A 24,002-nucleotide genomic window follows, 5' to 3' on the forward strand; every position below is an offset into this window, starting at 1 on the left:
GCTTGCCTTGGACTACAAGGGTGAGATGAGGACTTGTGCTGCCCTGTTTTATGTTCAGAATTTGTTTGGCTGGTAAATTGCTGGAGGAATCACATTCAGCCTCTTCCATGATTGTTTCCCAAATTCTGTGCGTTTCTGATGCTGTGCCCGATCTTTACTGTTGGTGGGGGTTTTTTCAGCTGTGTAGTCCTATATATCTCCCTTTTTATGCAAGCATAAGTCTTCCTGGAAGGCCAATTATTCCTTGACTTTGCATAAAGTAGCTGTTTAAATAAGAGGAGAGATAATTCCCCTGATTAGTATCTGTGGCTTTATTTTTATTATAACCTTGTAAGAAAATCTAGCCAAATCCCTCTTTTTCTCTCCCTCACTTTCTCTCTCTCTCTCTTTCACCCTGGTATGTCTTGAGATTCAAATTCAGGATTAACGTTTCTCTTCATCTTTCCTTTATCAAATGTTTATTCAAGCAAGGGAAACAAAGAGTCGTGGTTGTAAGCTCTAGGACACCTACTGAACCTTAGACCCACTCCTGCAGACATGCAGCAATGATTATGTGGGAGATTTTTCTTTATTTGGAGAGCTCTCCGAGTGAATTTTGCTTTCTTAACAGCCACACATCCAGTTTTCAGGCACTGCCTAGAACAAGAACACAGTAAAAGTAGCTGCCTCTTGGCATTCCCAGGAATCCCTTTGACAAAAGGATTAGTCCAAATACTATAATGGATTTACATGGTAAGAGGATGAATTGCTCAAGGACCAAAGTTTTCTAAAATTCAAGCAGAGCTCATGAAAGTCTTGCAGTTTTGCAATCACAAAGGAAAATTAAGGCTACATTTGAGACCAGCTAGAATACATATAAGGATTTCTTATCTGTATTTAGTAGTTAAATATGGAGTAAGCTCTGAATGGGGTGTATGGAAATGACATTTCAGGTAAAGAAGTGCTATTACAAATAAGCATGCTTTATATCTTTTTTCTGGTTTGTACTTGAACCCAAGTCTTGTTGCATCAAGATTTTTTGACACAGAGGAGCCTGATTTTCAGAGTCAATCAACACCCAAATCAAATTTCAACAGAAGCTGACTTATCCTGTGTTTCTGTATAGGAGACCTAGCCCATGAGAGGCTCAGTCATGTAATTAAAATTGGATTGTACGTGATTTCGTGATCTTGTGCCACTAAACTCTAATGAATCCAGTAAATATTTCCTTGGCTCAAGAGCAGAGTGGGCAGCCATTCACAAAAACATTCTGATAGCACTCTTCTTGCTCTGGTTATTCTTGACACATTAAGAGTTACCCATATCAAAAATATGAAATAAGAATGGTGATTTAGTTTGATGGCTACAGAGCATTGAAAGCCTACTGCAAGATGCACTATACAGCAAGGCGTTTTCACTCTATTCGTCCTTGTGTTGGCACTAAGAGCTGCTGGGGACAATTATAGAAATATTACCACTAGTCTGTAGAACTGGACATTTATAGATGGGTTAAAAGACAGCAGAATTAGAGGAGTGTGAAATACTGAATTTAGGAGTGGTTGTTAGCAGATAATAGAAGAGAGGAACATTGTGACTGGCATATCATAGAAAGACGGTACATAAGGTAAAGTTGATGAAATATGGCTAAGGAATAAGACTGTGATTTACAGCAATATCTATACTATTATTTGAAGTGTTCCCTTCAAAATAAGTTATTTATCTTCCAAAAGTGTAGGAATCTGGCAATCCAGATGTCAAAGCTGATGGTTGCCTGCGGTTACACGTGCACAGCCTTCATGAATTCTTTAATGCCTGTGACCAAATGCAGCATCTAGGTTTTCCTATCTATGCTGCTTTGTTTTACTCATGTCCTTTTTTCTTTTTCTATTTTCTTCTAGCCTTCTTTTGTTTGGGTTCCTCAGCCCACAGAGAATTCCCTTTTGCTAGCCCAGAGCTTTCTGCATGATACTGTTTATGGCTGGCTTTTCATTAATTCCTTCCACTGGCTTTCTGTTACTTGCTTTTCAAGCCCCAAAGTATCGATTAGACCCTTGTCCTTTTCCTTGTTCCCCGTAAGCCTTCCAGCTTGCCAGTAATGCCAGCTGCAGTGCCACCTTCACCTACAGGCACTCCTGTCCTTGTAATGGCTTCAGGCTAGCCGTGGTGGTTACTAGCCTACCTTCTTCTATCCTTGCTGAAGAAACATTTCAGCAGTCTGCCCACAAGAATCTAGTTTATCCTGCTGTCCAAGTAAAAACCTCATAAACACCAAGGTTATGATTTGGAAGTCATTTAGGTAGTCAAAAAGCACAGAGTGGTTCATGTTATTTTATAGAAGCATTATGTTTGGGTCCCTACACCATCTGTAGAAGGATCCTAGAGGACTAGCTGAAAGTAGAGGGCTGGTCTGTAAAGTGGCTAACACTGACATAATCATTTGACTATATTAACATCACTGTGGCTGTTTCTCAGCTTTTCCATTAGTGATCCTAACTTTTACTTAAAATTTAACTAGAAGTTCTGTGTCAGAAAATCAGAGCTGATTTTTTTATGACTTGCAGTAGCCCTAGAGGAAGTCCAGCCAGTGTGCTTTCTCAGTGCTTTGCAAGCAAGGGGAAGCTGGAGTTCACTGAAGAACATTGCGTCAACATTGTCTTTAGGGACTGAGGAACTGTGATTAGCTGTAACAACTCTGCACTTGAGATACCCAGCGATTATAGCCCAATGTCACCCATATGGCCAAACTAGTGGGTAGTTCTGTGGTCCCTGTAAAGTAGTGTCTGAGCACTTCACATTAATGTTTTTCCTCCCACTGGCTGGCTGAGCCAGGACAACATTGGCAGTAGGAGTGCCACCAGTGTGGGCTCTGTGACACATAATGAGCGGGTCTGATTGCCTCCAGCAGTGAGCAGTTTTAGGAATACACAGTGTGGATCTAACTCATATCTAAATTATACCAGCGCGAGTCTGCTGAAGTTAACAGATTTATTCTAGACTAACACTAAGTATATCACAGATCAGATCCTCTCTCATACAGAATTCATTACACCATCAAGTTCTTCTCTGGTCAGACCCAGTAATAAGTATGCAAGTTACTATAAAATATGGTGCAGTATGTGAAATAGCTGCATAGTGAAAATTGCTACCGTAATGTGCAATTAGTTTGTGCGTTGACACTGAATAGCAAAAGGATGTTGAAACAAAATCCAAACTCTGCAGGAACGGAGACATTTAACACCTCTGAGAAATTCCTTGCAGCAGCACTTGTCAAATTCCTTTTCAGCTGTAGTTTCCCATGCGTGCATGCTGTACTAGTTTTTTTTAAGAAACACTGTTGCTGAAGGGCCTCCCTTTTAAAATGTCTTTCAATGGATGCTGAAAATAATTCTGTCATTGTCATTAGAGACTTGGAGTGCTGGATCGAAAGTTGATTAAAATATTAAGCACTGTAGAGATATTCTTCTATGTTCTAAAATTGCTGATGTACGTAGCAGTCCTCATTATTGAAACTTTTTGAGGCATGATATGTTCTCAAACACTTTGTCTTAGTTTAGACGGAAATCTAAATTTTCTTCTCAGTTATTCCTGTGCAAACAGGTACCTCCCACAGCGACAGGAGGAGGATTTTGAGATTCTGAGAGCAGCTTCAATGCTATGATGTAGATGCCTCAGGGCTACCACCAGCTGTTGTAAGAAAAGGTGAAGGGGAAGATCAAGAGGAAAGGGATGGCACCTCGAGGCTTCTGCAGACTCTATTCTGTCTTGGGCTGCCTCGGCAGAATAATTGACCAAATTCCAATCACATACACGTTGGTAGACCTAGTAAAATAAATAAATTGTCTTTACATCATTTTGGTTTCAGACATTTCATCGATGATAATTTCTGAGGTTCAAACAAGCTGATTTTGCTCTCACTGTCCAGGTTATGCCAGCTGATTTGTAAAGCTAAACCTGTAAACTGGTCATGCTTGATGTGAAACTATAAACAGTTTCTACCTCAACACTGTTACAAGTATTCTGAAATAGCCACTTAAAGCAATTCTATGAAAGCATTTCCAATTCCAAGAGACACAAACATATGAAATAGTGTTTCTGCAATACATTTTCTTTTTCATAACTATGTATTGTATACTTCTGTTCTGCACACCAAATGCATCAGACTTTGAAGCTGGTGAAAAATAAAATGCTTCCGCTTGTGCTAGCAATACAAGGTCATGGCACATCGATGCACTCATTTTGTAAAAGTTCTTGCATTTTCTCAGACTAGGAGTCTTCACAGAAAGAACTCATACTTGCATTTGCCACCCTCTCACTTGGCTGCAGCTGCAAAGATATAGTACAGTTACAGACTTGTGTTTAAAATGGCATTGACTCAACCGTAACTCCCAAAGGTCACCATCATTAAAATCTAGGACATGAGTTTTACACGTCACTAAGATCATGCAGACGAAGAAAATAATCTACAGGGAAAGAGATTTCAGGGGGCTGTAATTCTCCTGGCTTTCAAAGCGCTGATTATATAATACCTAAGCTAGTAGGGGCTGTAGGAAATAGAAATATGAAAAAGAAAGCAAAAATTATGTATGAGGTCAGTCAAGGCAAATAGCACTCGTGCTATAAGGTCAAGGCTGCCCTCAGCCTTCAGTGCCTGGACTTGCTTGTGTTTTCTTTCATCCCACAGGATCACTATTAATCATTTGATAATGGCTTACACATTATCGGGCAAAGTCCCCAGTGACTAGAAAAAGGGAAGCACCACACGCATTTTTAAGAAGGGTAAAGGGGAGGACCCTGGGAACTACTGACCAATAGTTATGTGCCTGGTGCAGTCATGGAACAGAGCCTGCTGGAAGCTCTGTTGTGGCATATAGATGACAGGGAGGTGATTAGAGACATCCAACATGGCTTCACAAACGGCAAGTTGTGCCTGACTAATCTGGTGGCCTTCTACAAAGCAGAGACTGCATTGCTGGATAAGAGAAGAACAATTGATGCCAGCTGTCTGGACTTCTGTAAGTTCTTCAGCATGGTCTTATACAACATCACTGTCACTAAATTGGAGAGATGTGGGTCTGATGATAATTGTGGGTTGACCTTGGCTGGCTGCCGCATGCCCTTAACAGGACAGTGGGAGAAAATGCAATGAAAAGCTCATGGGTCAACATAAGGCAGAGATATCCCTCAACAATTACCATCACAGGCAAAACAGATTTAACTTGGGGAAATTAATGAGGTTTATTTCAAATTTAACAGAATAGCATAAAGAGAAAAAAGAACAAATCTAAAAACACGTTCTATGGTTCTGTGATAACACTGAAAAAAAGTGCTTCAATGTATATTTATTCAAGCAATGACATTAGCTCTACACCAGCTTGAGGTTAATGTATGCACGTGCCTAACTATATATAGAATTCAGCACACTTTGGCATCTTACAGTTACAATTGTCTGTTTCCTTGGCATGTATTGTTTCCTGTGCTATGTATTGACTATCAGATCTCTTTCTTGTCATTTTATATTTGTTTTATGCAATATCCAGATTAGCTTTTGTAGTGTTTTCTGGTTTGTGTCAGCTTACAACATAAGGACCTACTGGATCAGTTGCTCTAAATCCATATTGGATTATTCGTTGTAGTGTCCCTGTTTTTCATGGGTTTTTCAATTGTATGAGCACCTGCATTATAACTGGATGAGGTATTGTAAAGTTGTCAAGTTTTAATGGATTAATAGCTATTACATCGGAAAGCATGCAGCATAACTGTCTGTGCAAGTAATATTGAGCCAGGAATTAAGAAGTATTTCGTCACTGGTTACGAAATGGCAAGGGTGGCACAGAATGGTCTATGAATGCCTTGTGTGAGGGTCCTAGTGAAGAGGAGGGGGATGGAAAACTAAAAAGGTAGTTGTAATTGCTGTTATCACCCGTAACTGATGAAACAGATAATCTGACTCATAGTCAGGAAATTTTCTTTAAGACTCATCTCTCAGCTTGACCTCACAACAATCAGGTCAGACAAAAGTCCTAGACTGGCGGGTAAGATACAATCTGGTACAAGTACAGGGGGAGGTTGACTGTTAAGAAGAACCTGACGTAAATATTGCCGCTAATTTAATTATGATCAGATTTCGGCAAACAATGTTACCATGGCAATTGTGTCTTAATTACTGAGTTCTCACAGGGATAGTACAAATGAAAAACAAACATAAAATCAGTAGAAATGTTTGATCTTTTTTACCACAACTGCAAGGAACTGGGTTTGATGTAGAAATGACTATATTCTATGACCCATGGCATATGAGTTTCATTTAGATGATCCTCATGGTCCTGGCGACAAAATTCGAGAGTTTATAAGAGGAAAAGGAGGAGACAGATAAGAAGAATATTCCTAAGAATGTAATCATTTACGATTTAGTGAACTAGATTCTGATCTAACTAATACCCTGGCTTCAGCGGAATTTATTTTGGATTTACATGGGTGTAAACAGGATCATATCTGATCCAGATCTGGATCACTGAACCTTATCTAACTACCAGAAATATATCTGGCATTTCCTGTTATGTGTCGTGTATTATGTCGCTGTAGTATTTGCTAAATTACATCACTTGAAACTTACTCAGCCTGTTTTGGAAGAGCAGTTAATAGGGAAAAAGGATTTTTATTTTTTTTTAATGTCATGTTTGATGTCTTTCTTTCAAGGGTAACTTCCAACCTCCATCAGATTGCGGTTTCATTCTAATTTAAATCATTAGATTCGAGGGAGGACAAGGTAATCCATCCTGAAGAAAAAAAAAAATCAATGCAAGTAGGTATAATTAGTAGTACTTTCCTCTGGTAAGTCAATGGTTTAGGAAGAACTGAAAAACCGCTGCAGACTACATTTGTTCTTCCTAATGTGTTGTGACTCCCTCACAGCTTTTATAATGAAGATGTTTAGATCTCCTCTAGGAATGATATGTCTTTTTTTTCTGGTTAAACACACTGACAGGTTCTAATATGACATGAATAATTTTGTCTGTCAGGAAAGATCCAGACACACAGACTCACATGGACAGCAGCAGTTGTAATTTTCTTATTAGCTGGAAACCAAAATAGGCCTTTAATAAGTGCTTACTTCACGCTTCATGTTTTTCTCTTTATTATATATATTTACGTATAGGTGTAAATCCTTGGAGACAGTCTGAATTTGATTCCACGTACAAAGATTTGTGTGCCATATACATTGTCAGTTGCTCTGATTTGCCAAGAGTGCTCTTTTCTTGTCAATTTTAGTAATATAAATTAGAAAAAGGAAATGGTAGTAGCCAAAAGATGAGAACACAACTACTCCATGTGTTTCAGTTTCTCCACCAGTCAGGTTATTTTTTTCATAAGCTTGATCTCATGAGAGTAGGCATAGTATACATCAGCATCTGAAATGAAAAGAAAACTACAAAACAACCCACAATTTTGAGTGCTCCTAAGCTGCATCTTTTCTGGATGTTTATGTAGAAGCAGGTGTTTGACCAACACAGTTTTGCACAGATTTTGTCTGACAATTTTACATGCTTATATTAGTTCACAATACTTTGCTCTGTATACCTGGCAGTTTTGGAGTACTCCACTCACTTCCATTTCCTCCCTCTTTATATCTTGCTGGAGCCCTCTTTGCAGTCTTATATTTAACTTGTAGAGTCTTTGAGTATTGCCTCTATTAATTGTAGCAGAACAGTATCTGGGCAGGTCTTCAGAAATGTCCAGGACCAGATCCTTAGTGAAAATCATAAGAATATAGTGCATGTGTCTAGAGTAACCTTACCAGCTACAAGACAAAAACAAGGAAAGTGACTCCCTTGGATTTTTCTGTATTAAGAAGCACAGTTCTCCTTGTTGCTAAAATACTGAGTTCCCTGAGAGCTGTCCACAGCTCATCCTGCTGCAATGGCCATGTTGTCTTCATCTTCAAACAAGCTGTTTGAGCCACAACGCTGTTCCATGTCAATCAGTACTTTCCTTCTGCTTATGTACCTGTTCATTTTGCGTGCTTTGTAGGTAGAAACCATTTTCAATTCAGCAGAATATTTGTCAGTAGCTCCAAGTCAGTTAAGAAACAGAAATAGTATTGATATTTGTGCATGGATCCTTGTTTGATTTGGTAGAGAGAGGGGTCTCAAGTGAAGGATGCCTGTAGTGACGGCCAGAGACATCTTCCGGAGAGGATGAATCAAAGTTTATTGATTTATTTGGATATGAGTCTTATTAATCTGCCGGCCTTCAATTCTGAATAGCTAATTATCAGACATCAGTGTTGTAATACAAACTTTCAATTATCATGAATTCCCAGAGTCCGTTGATTCCCACTGGACTGCAGAAGAAAGTTTAGAGTTACTGCAAACTTTGGTGACTGTAGTATGCCTATAGAGAATGCGTCCTCTCAATGCAGTTTTGATTACACTCAGTGTTTCATACATAATTTTGGCATCTTCCACCTTTGTGAGAAGGTTGTTTGACTGGAGAAGTCCTGCATCATAAATTGTAAGCTGGCTTCTGTGGATGATTTCATGGAGATCCTAAGTCTTCCTCCTCGAGGAAGAAAAAAGTTCCTTTTGCACCCAAAACCACTTAGGTGATGTGTTACTTCACTAGAGCTTTTTTGCTGATTCCTGAAAAAAATGGAGCTTCCTTAATTTTCAACACTTTCTTTATCTCATGACAAGTCTTGAGCTCTTCAAGATGGAGACAGCGTTTTACCTAAAGAAGGCCATACACTGTCTGCCAATGCAGTGACTAAAGAAAAGCAGTAATTTTGATGGGTTTGTTAAAGAGTGTTTAATAATCACAGAATCACTCGGTTGGAAAAGACCCCCAGGATCATGGAGTCCAACCATTCCTATCAACCACTAAACCATGCCCCTCAGCCCCTCATCCACCCGTCTTTTAAACACCTCCAGGAATGGCGACTCAACCACCTCCCTGGGCAGCCTGTTCCAGTGCCCAGTGACCCTTTCCGTGAAAATTTTTCTCCTGATGTCCAGCCTGAACCTCCCCTGGCGGAGCTTGAAGCCATTGCCCCTTGTCCTGTTCCCTGTCACTTGCGAGAAGAGGCCAGCACCCTTCTCTCTACAACCTCCTTTCAGGTAGTTATAGAGAGCAATAAGGTCTCCGCTGAGGCCTAATTCATCAAACAGTCTGTATTTGTCGTCTCAATGCAAACACTTTCACTTTAAACTGTGTTTCCTAAGAAAATAAGTTCTAAATAATTGTATTGCTATCTGCCTGACAAGCTCTTGGCCAGTTTCAGCGGCTTGATGGTGGAGCAAATGTCTCAAAGATACCAAATTCCTACAAGTTTTGTGGCAGAAAGGACAAGGGGAATTACACCGACACTCATTCTTTTTGTCAGCAGCCTGCAGGTCAGCAAAACCACATTACCAAGCAGCCTTCAGAAAGCCACTCATTATTACTTCTGTTGTTTTGGAAATAACTGTTTGCAAGAGTCATGAAAAAAGTGCCTACAGAAACCTGGGTTCCAGCCATAATCTTGGCCACGTATTCCCTGTAGTTCTGTGCTTTCTCTCCTTAATCCCTTTGAAGAACTCTTAACCTTTGTAGAAAGCTGTCTCTTGGCCAGCCTTCCTACCCTGTCACGGCAGCACCATGTTGGATTTGGATTCGACAGTTTACAAAGGGACTACACAACTGCTAGTCTCCACTGCCTATTGTGCCTCGCACATGGGAATAAAAGCTTATTCAAGGTGTGTCCTCGGTCTCAGAAAATATCTGTCCAAAAGATGATGATCCTGAATACATCCAATATGTGTCCATCAAGAATGGAGCCATCCAAACCATTTCCTTTAGAAAACCTGAAATGTTTGAGTTCAGTAATTCAATTTTAATTGCCATCTCAGAACCTTGTGTGCCTTACTAGTTTCAAGGGGGTATTTTGCTGCTCTCCCGATGTTAATATCTGTACCACAGCAAAGCTTTTACCAAATGTCTCAGATCTTGCACACACATATTCCTAGCTAGAAGCAGGCATTCCCTAGAGAAGTGAAATCCGTTAGTTCATGTGTACTTAGTTGCAAGTCTTTGTGCTCAACTTTGTTTTTGTTACCTCAGAATTTCCTATTTTAATGTACAAATTGAACACAGGTCCTTTCATCATTTCATTACCTTTAATTATACTCATAATCATCTTAATATGGAGTCCTGTTATCAGATGCTCTTAACTAATTAATTCTGTAAATTACTTGGAGAATGTAGGGTGAAAGTTGCTATGCAATAAGAAATATTATTTATGTTTCTGGCTCTCAACGTGCACCAGATAGATTATTTTAAAAACATCATGTCCCAAATAGCGAGAATATCACTTTACTCCTCCACTAAACACTGAAATTACATAGAAGCTGTTGGGGTTTGTAACTGGCAGCTTTACTACTATGAATTTAAAGAAATTGAGGATGTAAACTCCCTGCTGCCCAGAGTTTCTGTATGAGGTCAGGTCGTCTCTTGGCTTAGAAGATACCATCAGAGTTGAGTCTGTGGATTCACTTCAGGGAGCAATCTGGTTCTTTGCCTATGAATCTTCCAGAAGATAACAGCCTGGATTGGTTTGGAGAGAGGTGCAGAGAAATGTGAGCATCTACTTCCCCTCCCCCTGGTTTAAATGGCTTGTAAGTTATGGCTTTATGAACACTTTGACAGCGCTTTGGGAGTTCAAGTTTGGCTGATGGGGGAATATCAGAGATGGCCCAGAAGAAAATTGATCATTCAGAAGGGAAACTGTAGAAGAGATGAAGACAGCCTTGTCCTTCTGTAAATGAGCCTTTCTTCAAGACTAACTGTCTTCTCCCTCACTCTTGATCTTCTTCTCTGGCTTAATTTGTAATTTTTCAGTGCAATGGTTTTTTTCCTGGCTGCAGTTGAATGTTCCTCACTGACTGTATCCACAGATCCTGCTCATTTGTTTTTCTCCAGCGAAGCATGAAATACAGATTAATCTCAATGCATCCCCAGCTTCTAAAACTTTCCTTAGGAGCCATATACTGCCCACTCTGTGCACAAAACTGCCGCTGACATCAAGAGTTACCTTGCAGATCAAGGCAAGTATTGACACTACAGGAGGTTTTCTGCAGATCAAGGGCAGTGTGTCTCTGGGGGAGTTTCTGCACATTTCTTTCCAAATGGTTACACAGAGAGGGAGGTAGGCTGCTAGATTCGTAACGGCAAACACAGATCTGGCTCTGTCATGGTTTGATCACTGGAACTGAAGAATAAAGAAAGTCCTGCCTGCTTTCTCCTATTAAAGTCCCCTGCAAGTATTAAGGGTTTCTTTTTTTTTTTTTTTTTTGTAAAAGATGATTTGTGAAATTCCAGCTTTACCAAAGTCTTTCAGATTCTTGCAGTTGTCTTCTATGGAGCCTGGGGTTCATGTAGCAGCTGCCTTGTTCTTCAGCAGGCGCGATTGCCTTTCAGTGATGAGTTAAATGATTCTTTCCTGTAATCTGTATATAAATTTGGTAAATATGTGAAGTACTTCAGAAAACTTTAGAATAAAATAAGTAATCCTAAATTCTTGGCATAAACATAGTCCATTAGATTTAAGCTTTATATTTTAAAATATCCTGTCATTATGCATTTAAGTCATGTTATTAAGTAAGTGTACTTCTAATTCAGAAAAGTATTTTTGAAAGGCCTTCACTCACAGTAGACTGAATAATGTGTTACGTTAGCATTCCTAAAACTCTTCAATCAGTTTTTCTTCCCATTGTTTAATTTACAGCCTGCAGTTTAGGATGGTATCATCCCAGACTGTACGTCATTCAGCTAGTGGGTAGGAGAGACTGTGACTATGAAGGGGACAACACCCGCATAGCCCCCTTTATCCTACATGGTTCTGGGGTTATAGATAATAAAATGTATCTTTATCATCATCTCTTTAAGTAAACCAAAAGGTTTTGTCACCTTCATGGAGTTGTGCCAGTTGGTGCCTGTGGCAGACGGTAAACTAGTTTAACAAGGCTTCCCCTAAAAAAGCAAAGCAGTGTTTTAATACAGCTCCATACTGAACTTGAGTTGTTCTGTTTAAAAAGAGGTAGAAGTGTAATTTTCATAGCAAAGGCTTCCAGTATGAAGCCAGTATAAATTGTTTTGCTCAGGGAGTAACTGCCAGTGTTTGAAACAGAAGTTCCAGATATAGTCGAAATGTATATTGGCAGGATACTTGGAAGGTCATATAAAATCCCCTTTCTACACCAACCAGTTATTCCAGTCTTTGACAATGCACATATGAAATTATTGTTTATTGTTTTGATCACACTGAAGCCCTTGAAAATATATAGGTGCATACACGTATGTGCCATCTTCATAAGTTGCTGATCTTCATTTCTAAATCAGGCCGTGCTCACATTTTGCGGAAAAATATAAGAAAATTATTACTTTATTTTGACATTTTTCCTAGGAAGCTCTCCTAAGCTGCTTCAGAGAATGTCAAGAACACTTACAGAAAGTAATGAAAAGAACCTTAGAAAATTCATCTTTCATGATAATCTGACTGAGCTTTAAAGTCGCACGCTTTGTGCCAAAGTGTTATCTGAGTGCATTGTCACTCTCTTGAACAGCTGTCTGCTAAGGGAATCTTCAGCTAATATTGGACTTTAGTCAATGCTAGGACTGTGTATTTCCAAAGTACATTATTAAACAAGCTAAGCACCTTGTTTCAGGGGTCTGCAGTAATATCTCTCATTCAGGGCTTGATTTTAAAATTTAATGGTGAATTTTCCAACGTTGCAGATGTCACTGAGTGACACAGAGCCACGGGCGTAAATGGAAGATGGTACCTAACTTCTGTTTGTATATCTGAAGATCTCCCTATTGGCTATTTAGAGCTATGAGTAATTCAGCTTATAGACTTGTGTTTGCCATGTACGACCTGCAGAAACAGATATACCTCTTTCAAACTTTTTTCTGTCTTTTGCCCTTGACAATTACTGGGGTGTAGCCTAGTCCAGTGTTTTTCTTCAGTTTCTTGTGTACTGAAGGAAACAACGATAAGCACTAAGAAAGAATAATTCTAATACAACTTTTCTGCAACTTCTCACAGAAAATTTAGGGCGATCTTTTTGTTCTTCCAGAAATCTTTGTATTTATTCATTTTAAATTAGAATGTTTTCCAAGATTAAAGTTGATGGACATCAAGCATTACTTTAACGTACGGTGCCAGTGAGAGCAATACCTCCTGGTAGTGGAATAAAAAAGTTAAGAGTGGAAATTAAGAAAAGATCAAAATCTTTTACTTTAACACAGTTTTTCTGTCTCTGAAGTACTGTATACATGTGTACACATCTGTCTATTTGTAACAAAGCAGGGAGATACACAAAGACGCATTCACAATAATAGGGTAAGACTGAATATCAGAACCCGTATAAATGTCTTTATGATCTATTAATACATAGGTGTGTGTGCATATTTTTGATGACATTTCTTACATGCTAGATGTATAGATCATAAAATGTAGAAGCAAAAAGAAAAAGAATGTGATAAATGAGACTAATCTTAAATGAGATTCAGCATGAATATTTCCTCTAAGAATTGTGTTGCCAGAGGGACTATAGTAATTAGTACTGAGATATTTTGGGGGCATGGGGGTGTGAATAGACAGACAAACACACACACCAGACAGACGACATTGCACTTCCATTGTGGCACTTTTGTGAATTAAGTGCAGCATTGCTGAGGGGCGTCTTGACAGATTCATAGTTTTGATTTTCCTTTAGTGGCCTCTTCAAGTGTTAATAAAAATATAAGTTTTATGTCTGTTTCAGAATTATTTGGAGTGTAGCCTTCTGCCATCATGCTTCCGAGAATGTCAAATAGAACCTGAAGGGAAAGGTCACAGAGCCCAGCTCTCACAAATCAGATTCCTGTGCCAAAGGGAATAAGGTCTTCCACCTGTGCAGAGAGATTTTACACTTAACTGCACCCATGGCTTTCTCTAAAGGAAATCAGTCAGCTTTTGTGTATGCAGTGGATAGGGCAGGGGATGTAGGTATTAATCACTGAGACAGATGTCATATTGGTTGCAGCTGTCAGAGAGAATTGTCACCAGTTCATGTTGGGCTTTGGAGGTATTTAACAGAAATGGCTTTGTTAAAACTTTAAAGGCAGTGAAAAGATTAAAAGGAGGATGGGGAAAGGAGGAATTACCAAAGGAAAAACTGAGAAACTAGTTCTGTGCTATGCAGTGCCTCTGTTTGATGGCATATATGTGGCGGCATGCGCAGAAGTTGATCCAAAGTAACAAAAAAAATCTCCACTTGCCAGCAAAGACTTGAAATAGTTTATTTCAGTTGATGCCAATGTGAAATTTCCCTCTTTCTTTCTCTAGAGTAAATAATTAAAATCATTAGTGCTTGTTGGCATTGTGCTACACCGCATCATGTCACATTCCATAATCACTTTGCTCTGAAATAATGGAGTTGTGCATTTCCAGAGACTGATTCATTCACAAGCCTGAGACATATACAAATGAAAAAGAAAGGGACGAAACCTTCCCTCAGATTTCTGTGCTGTGCAGTTCCCTGGTGGCTCTGAGAATTGTAAGCCCCTCAGAAGTCAGAATCCAGACCCAAAGCTTGCAGATTAACATTGAATAGAGTAATTATCTTAAAAATGTTTTTTCAGCATATTAATATTTCACCCTGACCACTAAGGGTATAGACTGTCAGGCAGTCAAACTGCCTGTAAGCTGTATTGGTTCATGTTTGAAAAAGTACGGTGTCTGGATCATCACTGCTAACAACACTGTAAAAATTATGTAAACCAGACTATTTCCTCAGCTCCTATAAATAGTCAGCTTTGCTGATGGAGCTGGGGATCTGTCAGTCCTGTTTGTTTGTGTACAGCTAAGTGACAACAGCACTGTAGTTTAGAGAAGATTTTTGAAGGGCGTAAGCAAAATAGAGACTGTTTGTTCATTTATTTTTAGGGAGAAACAGGCAAAGATCGGGTCTATATTTCAAAGCTTTTCCAATATAAGTATATGAAAAAAAAAAAGGTGCCAGCAATATTTGACAGAGCTATGCTGCCAAAATCCTAAGTTTATTTGCTCTTACAGTAGCACCTTTTGTGGATGTACTTTAGTTTAGAGAACTGCTTTACACAAGCAATTCAGAAATATTCCTGTGTAACTATACCAGCTAATGACATCTGGTTGGTACAAGGCTGAACTGTGTGATTTTGTCTTTGTTTATTTATTTGTCTCCATATGTTACTATATGAAAGAACCACACAACACACACAGGAGGCAGCGTATGCTGGGAAACCAGTTAGACTCTCCGTACAACAGTTCCTCGATGCCTCAAGTCAATAAACTGCAAACAGAGAAATGCGTGGTGTTTCTTTCAAGAAGGAAAACCTTAGGTATAGTAACAGTTGTATTTCTTAAACATGCAGTGAGGGAGCAGCAAATCTGAGCATTATTTCCATTTCTCCAGGCCTTTTATGCATTAAGGATGGCACCCGGCTGCTTCTACTGAGCCTGTGCAAGTTGGATACCACTGAAAGAAGACTTGTGAGGTGTAATCATCCAAGTGGCGTAGGCATTCCCTAAACCGCAGCCAATGGGATATAAATCTTGGCTGCCTGCAAATGAATTTTAGGGTTTATATAGAGTACATTGCAATGTATAAAACACAAGGAACTTACTACACCTTTTGACATTTCGAAAAAGACACACCTCTTCAGAAGCACTGAATTCATACAGCCCTTAAGTAGAAGAGAGAGCACTGCAGGCTCCCAGTTCTCCAGGACTGCAAGAAAACTGGTTTAGCTGGCCACTATAAAGTCTAGTTTCCCATGTTTTCAGTAACTTATTTGAGGACTTAAATGTGTTATTTAAATTTAAGTAACTGATTTACAGTCTGACAGATATTCGTGTGTTTTTTCCACTTGCCTCTGTGTTCAAGGCAATTATTCTTCATAAACTATCAGAGTGCAAATAGTAATACTCTGCTTTGATTTCCTTAGTCTTTAATTCCCTTGTATTAAGTTAAATAATGAACATTATGGGTTAAAAGTCTGAATATGATCCTTTGACAATGAGCTGGAGCTTTTTAAAAGCTTTGCTTGTGGGGTGTTCAATTCAATCAGATGCATGCTGATGAAAAAAAACCCACCCAGAGCTCTGGTTGACTATGTAGAGCCAAAGCTTGACAGCCTAGCATCAAACGAAAAATTGATTTCAAACCCAAAAGTCAATATTTTGCTTTTGCAAAGGCACTTTTGCAGTTGAGAGGAAAGTTTGCATATAATGTACACATTTGATGACAAAAATACAGAGGAAATGGCTTGCTTGGACTTGATTTGGTGCACAGGCTCTTTCCAATAAACAGTAAAGCCAATAAAGTGTTAATCTCTGTAGCTAGAGGGGAGTTTCAAATAGTGCACGTATACCATCCAGGTGGGCCTGATTTTTGATGTCACTTATCTAAAGGAATGAAGTTACTTGAGTATGTTTCAGAGTAAAGTCCTCACAATTTATAAAGCTTCAGCTTGTCAGTCAGCAACAAGATGCCATTTTATCTACTGTCTGGTTTCTGGATCCTCCATTTTCACTTGCTAGTGGTTACAGTCTGATTGCAGGATGAAGACTGATTACATTTTTTACATTCTTCTCTGCTGGAGGTCAAGTTTAGATTTTGATAGTTACAGTCTTTTTTTCACTGGTCCTGGTGTATGTAGCTTTACCAATAATGACTAACATAGCTGTGGAGGGTGGCCGCAGACATTCACAGGAGCACTGTAGGTAGCATCATTGTCAGGAAAATTTACTATGGTATTTATGTTCTGCAACTTTTTTGATATCCACTTATTATATCACTGATTATTTGAAATCCAATGTCCAAGTTGCACGTTTACGAAAACACTCAAAATTGTTTACACGTGTATAACCATTTTCTTGCATTAAATAGTCTCCAAATGTTTATGAGTTTTTTCTAGACAAAAACTGCATCAACTTTGTAATACGGGTGTGCATAGGATGTTTTTTCTTAGGCCTTAATCATCCATAAAACACAGTCTGTTGCATGTCTATGCATACAGCATGTTAAAGTACCAATGAGATACAAGGCTGTGAAGATTGGGATTCAAAGAGCTCAACTTCCAGAAGACTCTTTGAATCATAATGCCGTCTAGACCCAGGGCATACACACTGCTGATTTCTACCAGATGATGAAGACTATGCTTTTCTCTGGTGAAAGTCCTTGATGGAACAGCAGCTCCCCATTATGCTGTTACTGAAAATAAAATAGAGAAAACCCATCAAGGTAGCTTTCCTATTGTTGTTTTGTTACTTAATGGAGATTATACTTCAGTTCTCTGATTTCTTTTATGATTCACTGTCATTTTGTGACTTAGCATTTTGAAAACCATCAGCACAAGACGTTGCTGCAGAAAAAGATGTATTTCACAGCATGGTACCATCATTCCTCTTGATGGCAGGAGAAGCTAGTCTTAGGTCAGATTCAGTACCTAGGCTTATTACAGAGAGATTCAGTCACTCAAATTGTACCACTAATTCCAGTTTTTAAGTTTTAGTGACAGAAAACAGACATCTCTGTGCAGCTAAACTATCTGAATACCAAGTGACCTGTTTCACTTCACCTCTATCACCATACTGTAGGGTGACTTCCTTATTAGACGACCTGACTGTCCCGTGTAGACAGAGCCTGATGTAGAACATTCTGTGAAGGAAGAAATTCTCCTCTAGATTGGAGAGTATTGGTAACAGCTGTGAGATGAACCTGCTTGGTATGACAGAGTTGGCACCTTTGCATGGTGCTTCAGCTTAGTCCAGATGTTGCACTTTCATCTGGTTTCTATGAAAATAGGAGATAAGTTTGGTCTGCAGTTGATCCTGACTGTCACTAGAAGCCACCGAGGTAACCTGTGAGCAGACAGCAACCCCCATTCTGATTTTTCTCATCATAGTTTTTCATTATCTGCCAACTTTGGGGTTAAATATTCTGCTTGCTTTTCATTTTGCAGATGCTGTCATTGGCTTGCTATGTGTCTGATAGGAAAGCTGTTTCTGGCAAGCTGTCTCACTTTTAACAGCAAACTCCCTGTGCCCCCTATAAGAGTGCTGGGGAAGACCCAATTCAGTCACCTTAGGTGGCTCATCAGATTAATGAGTGAAGTCACCCCAGCCTCCATACCCAGTGGCATCCAAAGGGACAGGGAATCCATGAGGGTAGTTTCAGCTGGCTGGTGGTGTGAGCGTTGTGAGCGTATACCTGCAGTAGATTGAAACATGGTTCTGGAGTCAAGGCAGGGCTCTTAGTTGAATACAGATTTCATTATTTTAAAAAAGACTGTTTGCTCTGCAAGAAGGGCGACTTCTCCATATGTGGGTACAAACATGATTGCCCCAAGTCACACTACCAAGTTAGTCATCACAGCGACTGTGAAGTTTGATTTCAGTGGATGAATAAGTGATTCATTCTACCTGGTACTATGTACCGTAAGTAAAGAGAAATGTTTCTTGTGCATAACCCAGACACCAGTCAGACATCAGGCTGTCTGAATATGAGCAGACATAGGAATGACAGATTGTGGAGACGCAAGACAAGCTGGGAAAAAGAGATGAGAATGTATTTTTCACTCTGAGGTTAGCGCATTTGCCCTGAACATAATCCCAAAACCTAATGAATCAGAAAGTGTAATTGTTACATAGACTAATTTCAAAACTGTACTAATCATTAAAGATTAAGGGAAAGAATAGGAACATGGGGTTCAGTCCTCTTATTCAACTTTTGTCATATTAGCTGCTCATTGGTAATCATTTTATGGTTCACATTCATTCAATTCTTCATTCATGTGATTCTGTCAAGGCTCTCTAATATGTTCCAAGTACAAGCTTCATTAACTGAGTTATCTTTTGGCTCTGCTTTATCTGTGGTTACCAAGCCAGTGTTAGTCAATGACATTTTAATGTGAAAAGGTAAACAAACAAAAAAAAAGAGAACACAAAGGCAACGTGATTTCTATTGGTGTTTTTTGTGGTAACATTTCCAATGTTCAGTTACATTTGAAAACTGACATATTTTGTGTTTGACATATTTTGGAGACACACTAGAGAAAATGAGGGTTACATGGATGTTTATTATGTTCTGAGTTATTTTGACTTCCACAGTGCCGGCCTCTCTTCTAGGAACATTGAATATTATCACCAGGACCCTCTTTCATTGTCACCTGGCATCTAAGTCTATGAAGACTACTTTGCTATTGACAGATCTTGTTGCTGTTCCTTCAAGGCAATGATCATCCCATAGGCTGTTTTATTTTGTTCTGAAGGCTATTGGAAATCTGGTGGTGAGGAGGGTGTTGTACAAAATTTATTCTTATTTTATTATTTAGTTATTTAGTTATTTTATTCTTCAGTGCTGAGCTAGGTTAGCTGGTCCTCTCTTTTTGAGTAAGCCATGATAACTTCCAGTAGTCAGTCAGCCATCTTATAGTTGCTTAAGAAGGGTCTTGGGGAACCTAGTACCATTTGTGCAGAGGCCATGATGTCTTGCTCCTCTGTATAGTTTTCTGAATTCCTATGGTGCTGTTGTCCCATTAAGGCTTGCTGTTTGATGTAGAAAGCTGTATTCCACCTATGTAATGGGATCTGCAAATATTCAGCACTGCTTAAGCAGCTATAAATAGACAGCACTTAATATATAATATATAGCAGAATAATCAAAGCATCTTCCCACTGTATAAGATTCATGCACATATGATGTAAGGGAGCTGCTGCAGCCAGCATTCCCCCTTCCTGTGTGGAAAAGTAACCACACTCTATATGTCATTTAGATATTGTGGAACAAGTTAAAAAGAATTTGTTCAAATAAGGGGACAATTGCAATTTTAGGAAATCAAGAAAGAATTTGCTTAGTGGACTTCCCTTATCTTTTGCAAATCTCATAGGATCTTTGGTGACCACAGAGGGTTAAAACCTCAATAGTTTTGTCACATCAAACTGCAAGAATTTTTAGTAGGAAGGTTTCATAGCTTGTGCTTTCATCTACACCTTTTTTTCTAATGTTCCTTAACTTGAGAAGAAGGAAAAAAGGGATTGTAAGTCAAGGGGAACAGTTGCTAACCCTAGTCAAGGTATATTAAATTCAGTAATGCTCAGATATGATTTAAGTGTTCAGAATTCGTATTTGAATAAAATTAAAAACATTCTGTGAGGAAAAGCTACCTTGTCAGAAAAAAAAAAGAAATGCAAGCTGTAAAATCCTGTGAAAAATCACATAGACCAGAGTAAGAGAGATGTGCTGTCTTTACTTAGCAAAGAATTCACAGAGGGTATGCTAATAGGGAATGGAAATGACACATTTTTGCTTGATTCGAAAGCATTATCCATAATAGCATCTGCAATGTGTCTGCAATAATAGAGTGTAAATTGGAATGTACATAACAGATCTTGGGAAACAGGCTCTGACTCATAATCTGAAAATGGTGTCTTCAGTAGGGAAAGTAGGCTGATAGCAGGAGAACTTCGCAAAACACCTTTTGCATATTCCAGGATTCACCCATTTGCCCCCCTTTCCTGTTTGCACGGAATATTCATCTCAAGCATCTACTATAATAAGAACTCAAATAACTGGTCTTGGAAGCCTTTGATATGTTGCTCCTGATTAGACAAGTCATTTTCTCCAGGATGAATTAAGTTTCTGTAAGCAGTGATAGATTGACAGCCTTAAAAACTGAAAATCCTCTATTTATGTTCATCTCCCTCTGCCTGGAATTAATATACTGTTGTATCATCCATTGTCTGCGAGCAGACACGTTCCCAAACTGCAGATTTTGGTGAGTTCTGTGCTTCTCTTCCTGTCTTCCTTCTGCCTCTTGGCAAAAGGAGCCCAGCCAGGCTGGCTGCTGTCTGTTGAGTGGGAAAAGGAATAACGAGTTTAACTAACCTAGCAGTAGGATTCTTCTACTGTTGTTTTTATTACATCCGTGGTCAGGGCTTCAGTTAAGCAGCAGTCCCAAACAAGTCCAGGGATGTCTGGATGCCTTGGTTCACATGGTTATGTGGAGCTGAGGTCAGACCCAAATTAGTTCCAATGTTCCTGTTCTGTACAGTCCAGGGATGTTGCTCTGTCCATCCCTTTAGTTTGCTGGCTGATATACACAATTTGTCTAATGTGTATTAGATCAGAGTCCAGTATGGCATTACTAATTTTGCATGAGTTTTGCTAAGTCAGACTTCTGAATACTCCGTTAGATCCCTGTGAATAATCTATCCATCCAAATGTAGATTGCTTCTCTTCTTGAGCTGCTTGTTCTCAGATGTACCGATAAAAAGAGAACAGCACTTTTGAGCTGTTCCTCCAACCTTTCTCAGAGTACAGGGTAAAACGGTAAAGCGCTCACTTCTCCCCATGGAATATATGTCCCTAGCCCCATGCCTAAGGTTCTGGTATAATCAGCCATACTTAATGGTAAGGTAGTGGGAGTCAATACAGCACGAGGTGTCTCATGCACCGTTATGTTTTATCTTGTGAGCCTAAATATCCAAAAGGCTAAGGAGATATTGTAAATGATTTCTCTGTTCCTCTCCTGAATCCAAGCACTTATCCAGATTTTAAAAGTATCATTAAATGTCATGGTAAGTTCAGTACCATCCATTGTAGTTTAGGACTACGTACAGTTCATTCAGTTCTGAGCTCTCTAATTAGAGTGTAAGTGAGTGTTATTTTTTCATGTTACAGAAGGCTGTCTAGTGAGCATTAGATTGGTAGGATATAAATTTTCTTTAGATAAGTCATCAGATAAGTGTTGTATATTAATGATTTATGATCATAAACATACTAAAATCAGAAAGGAGTGCATTTCCTCTTTCCCACCTGCATTATGCTGAATTGTCAGTTTCCCTCCAGTTCTATCAAATATATTGTTTTTAATTCATTTCCAGAGAAATGTAAAAACAAGTAAAATAAATATATAATCAGCACTATGTTGGGCTTTTCTAAGTTTTCGCCTTCCTCGATCTACCTCCCTCAGACTCATGGCTAATGAATACTTGGAGTTTTATGCAAAGTAGCCTTATCGTTGGTCTTTACACCTTTCTTCACCATATGTTGTTTCCTTTTCCTGACACCTTGATATTTATGCCATTTTTACTGAGTGTGTCTGTAACAGCACCAGCTATTGCATTTGGTTAAATTGTGTAACTCTGACATACTCTTATGGTTTCCCTAAACTCAGCCTATGATTAAACATATTCTCAGTCTTCTTGTTTACTTATTGACAATTCTTGGGCAGAAGAGGCAGAAGTAACTTCACTGAGAGCTGTTTATCCATCAAACAATTGCTCTAAGATGTTATTTATCCAGGCTGGTTGTATTTTTCATGCCTTATCAAAACCAGCACCACAGGTTGATTGCAGTTTGCAAATTGCAGTTGTTCGTTGGAGTTAACTTGGCTGTCAGGACAACCTTTTTGTCATGCTCTAAGTTCTCGTAACTTTGGCACATGAAAAGAAACTATTTTTCTAGCCAGCTAGGGGATCAATGTGTGTGTCATTAGAGCACATGGAACAAGGCTATATTACCTTTTTGAGTTTAATTTAGGATATGTTGTATCCCAACTTTCATACTTTTTAGAAGTGCCTGCGCATAAATGAGTGCAGCATGAAACAACTCATATCATATACCTTAAAAATACTTTACTTCTGTTTTAGATCATCCTCCAAATCTTCAAAATCATTCAAGACTTAGAACCCCACCACCTCCAATATCACACGCTCACACCCCAAATCAACATCATGCAGCCTCCATCAATTCCCTAAACAGAGGGAACTTCACTCCACGCAGCAACCCCAGCCCAGCTCCTACAGACCACTCTCTTTCTGGAGAACAACCAGCCAGCACTCAAGAGCCAGCCCATGCTCAGGACAACTGGTTACTTAACAGTAACATCCCTCTGGAGACTAGGTAAGTAATTTTCCTTAGTACCTTACAATGTACTGACTGTGTGTGCTAAAGATGTTAGAGAAAATATACACGCCTGTAAAGCTAGCCATTCAGTTTGTGAACTAATGTTTGGCTTAAGTATTTTAAGTTGAATTTATTATTCCTCTTGTCTTTTTATTTGGACTAGGAGAAGAGGAAATTGCTCTTTTCTCATAAACTAAAAAAATTGTCTTGAACAGCTTCTCATAAGTTTTTTCTTCATTTAAAATCAGAATCGGGATCATAGATTAAAGCGTTCCTGATTTTCCTTCTCTTATTTTCCTTGAATGTCTTTTCTTCCTATGTGGTACAATAAAGCAATATCCTATTTAAGAAACTGAAATCAGTCAATATATTGAAAAGATTCTGCTCTCTATCTGTGCCTCATCAGGCAGATAGTTATGTAGTACATCATTTAGGAAAGGCTGATCTTGTTTTACCTAATGAGGAGAGGTCAGCTGCTGCATTTTACTTTCCTACAATATTGCTCCAGCAAGCATGAAATGCTGGATGGCAGCATGTAAGTCAATTAATGATGCTTCTATTTAGCATTTAAATTATTTTCCACCTATGCAATACACAAAGGGTGTAACAAGAGTGCACTGAGTTGTTCTAGATCATAGCTTTGTTTAGGTTCTATGTAGGTTCTGCAAGAGGGATTTTTCATATTCCCTCAGCCTCATTCCTTCCATCTGTTGGTGAGTGCATCTACTTCTTGCTGTCCACTCAAAACTCGGGTTTTGCATTCTCCAGAGTTTTTGCTTCACCATTTCCTTTGCTACTGAGAAAAACACTGGAGATGCTGGAATCATTAGGCCCCATGGTTGGTATATTTTTCAGTCTGGATAGAAGTCTTCCAGGCCTACGCTACATTTTGCTGCCTTTTTGTTTTTTTCAGTTGTCTTACCTTCTTAAATCAAGAAAGATTTTAGACAGCAAAAAAAAATATACTAACTGAAAACTAAGCCAAGGGCCAAATTTGTCATGTCACAGCCTGTGGGAATCTTATTAAGATCAGTGGTAGCTGTGACTGTATCCTGG

The 24,002-nt window shown here is 39.0% G+C and overlaps 1 protein-coding gene across 6 annotated transcripts in view; it reads left to right on the plus strand.

Annotated features, from left to right (window-relative positions):
* The window catches only part of TENM4 (teneurin transmembrane protein 4), a 373,803-nt gene that overhangs the window by 127,537 nt on the left and 222,264 nt on the right, over positions 1 to 24,002 (plus strand). For all 6 annotated transcript variants that reach the window (XM_069883272.1, XM_069883268.1, XM_069883269.1 and 3 more), the window contains one exon: positions 22,691 to 22,943. In XM_069883272.1, the coding sequence (XP_069739373.1) occupies positions 22,691 to 22,943 (253 nt within the window). The remainder of the gene's footprint in view (positions 1 to 22,690; positions 22,944 to 24,002) is intronic.

The sequence above is a fragment of the Phaenicophaeus curvirostris genome, chromosome 1, assembly GCF_032191515.1.
Source record: "Phaenicophaeus curvirostris isolate KB17595 chromosome 1, BPBGC_Pcur_1.0, whole genome shotgun sequence".
Lineage (NCBI taxonomy): Eukaryota > Metazoa > Chordata > Aves > Cuculiformes > Cuculidae > Phaenicophaeus > Phaenicophaeus curvirostris.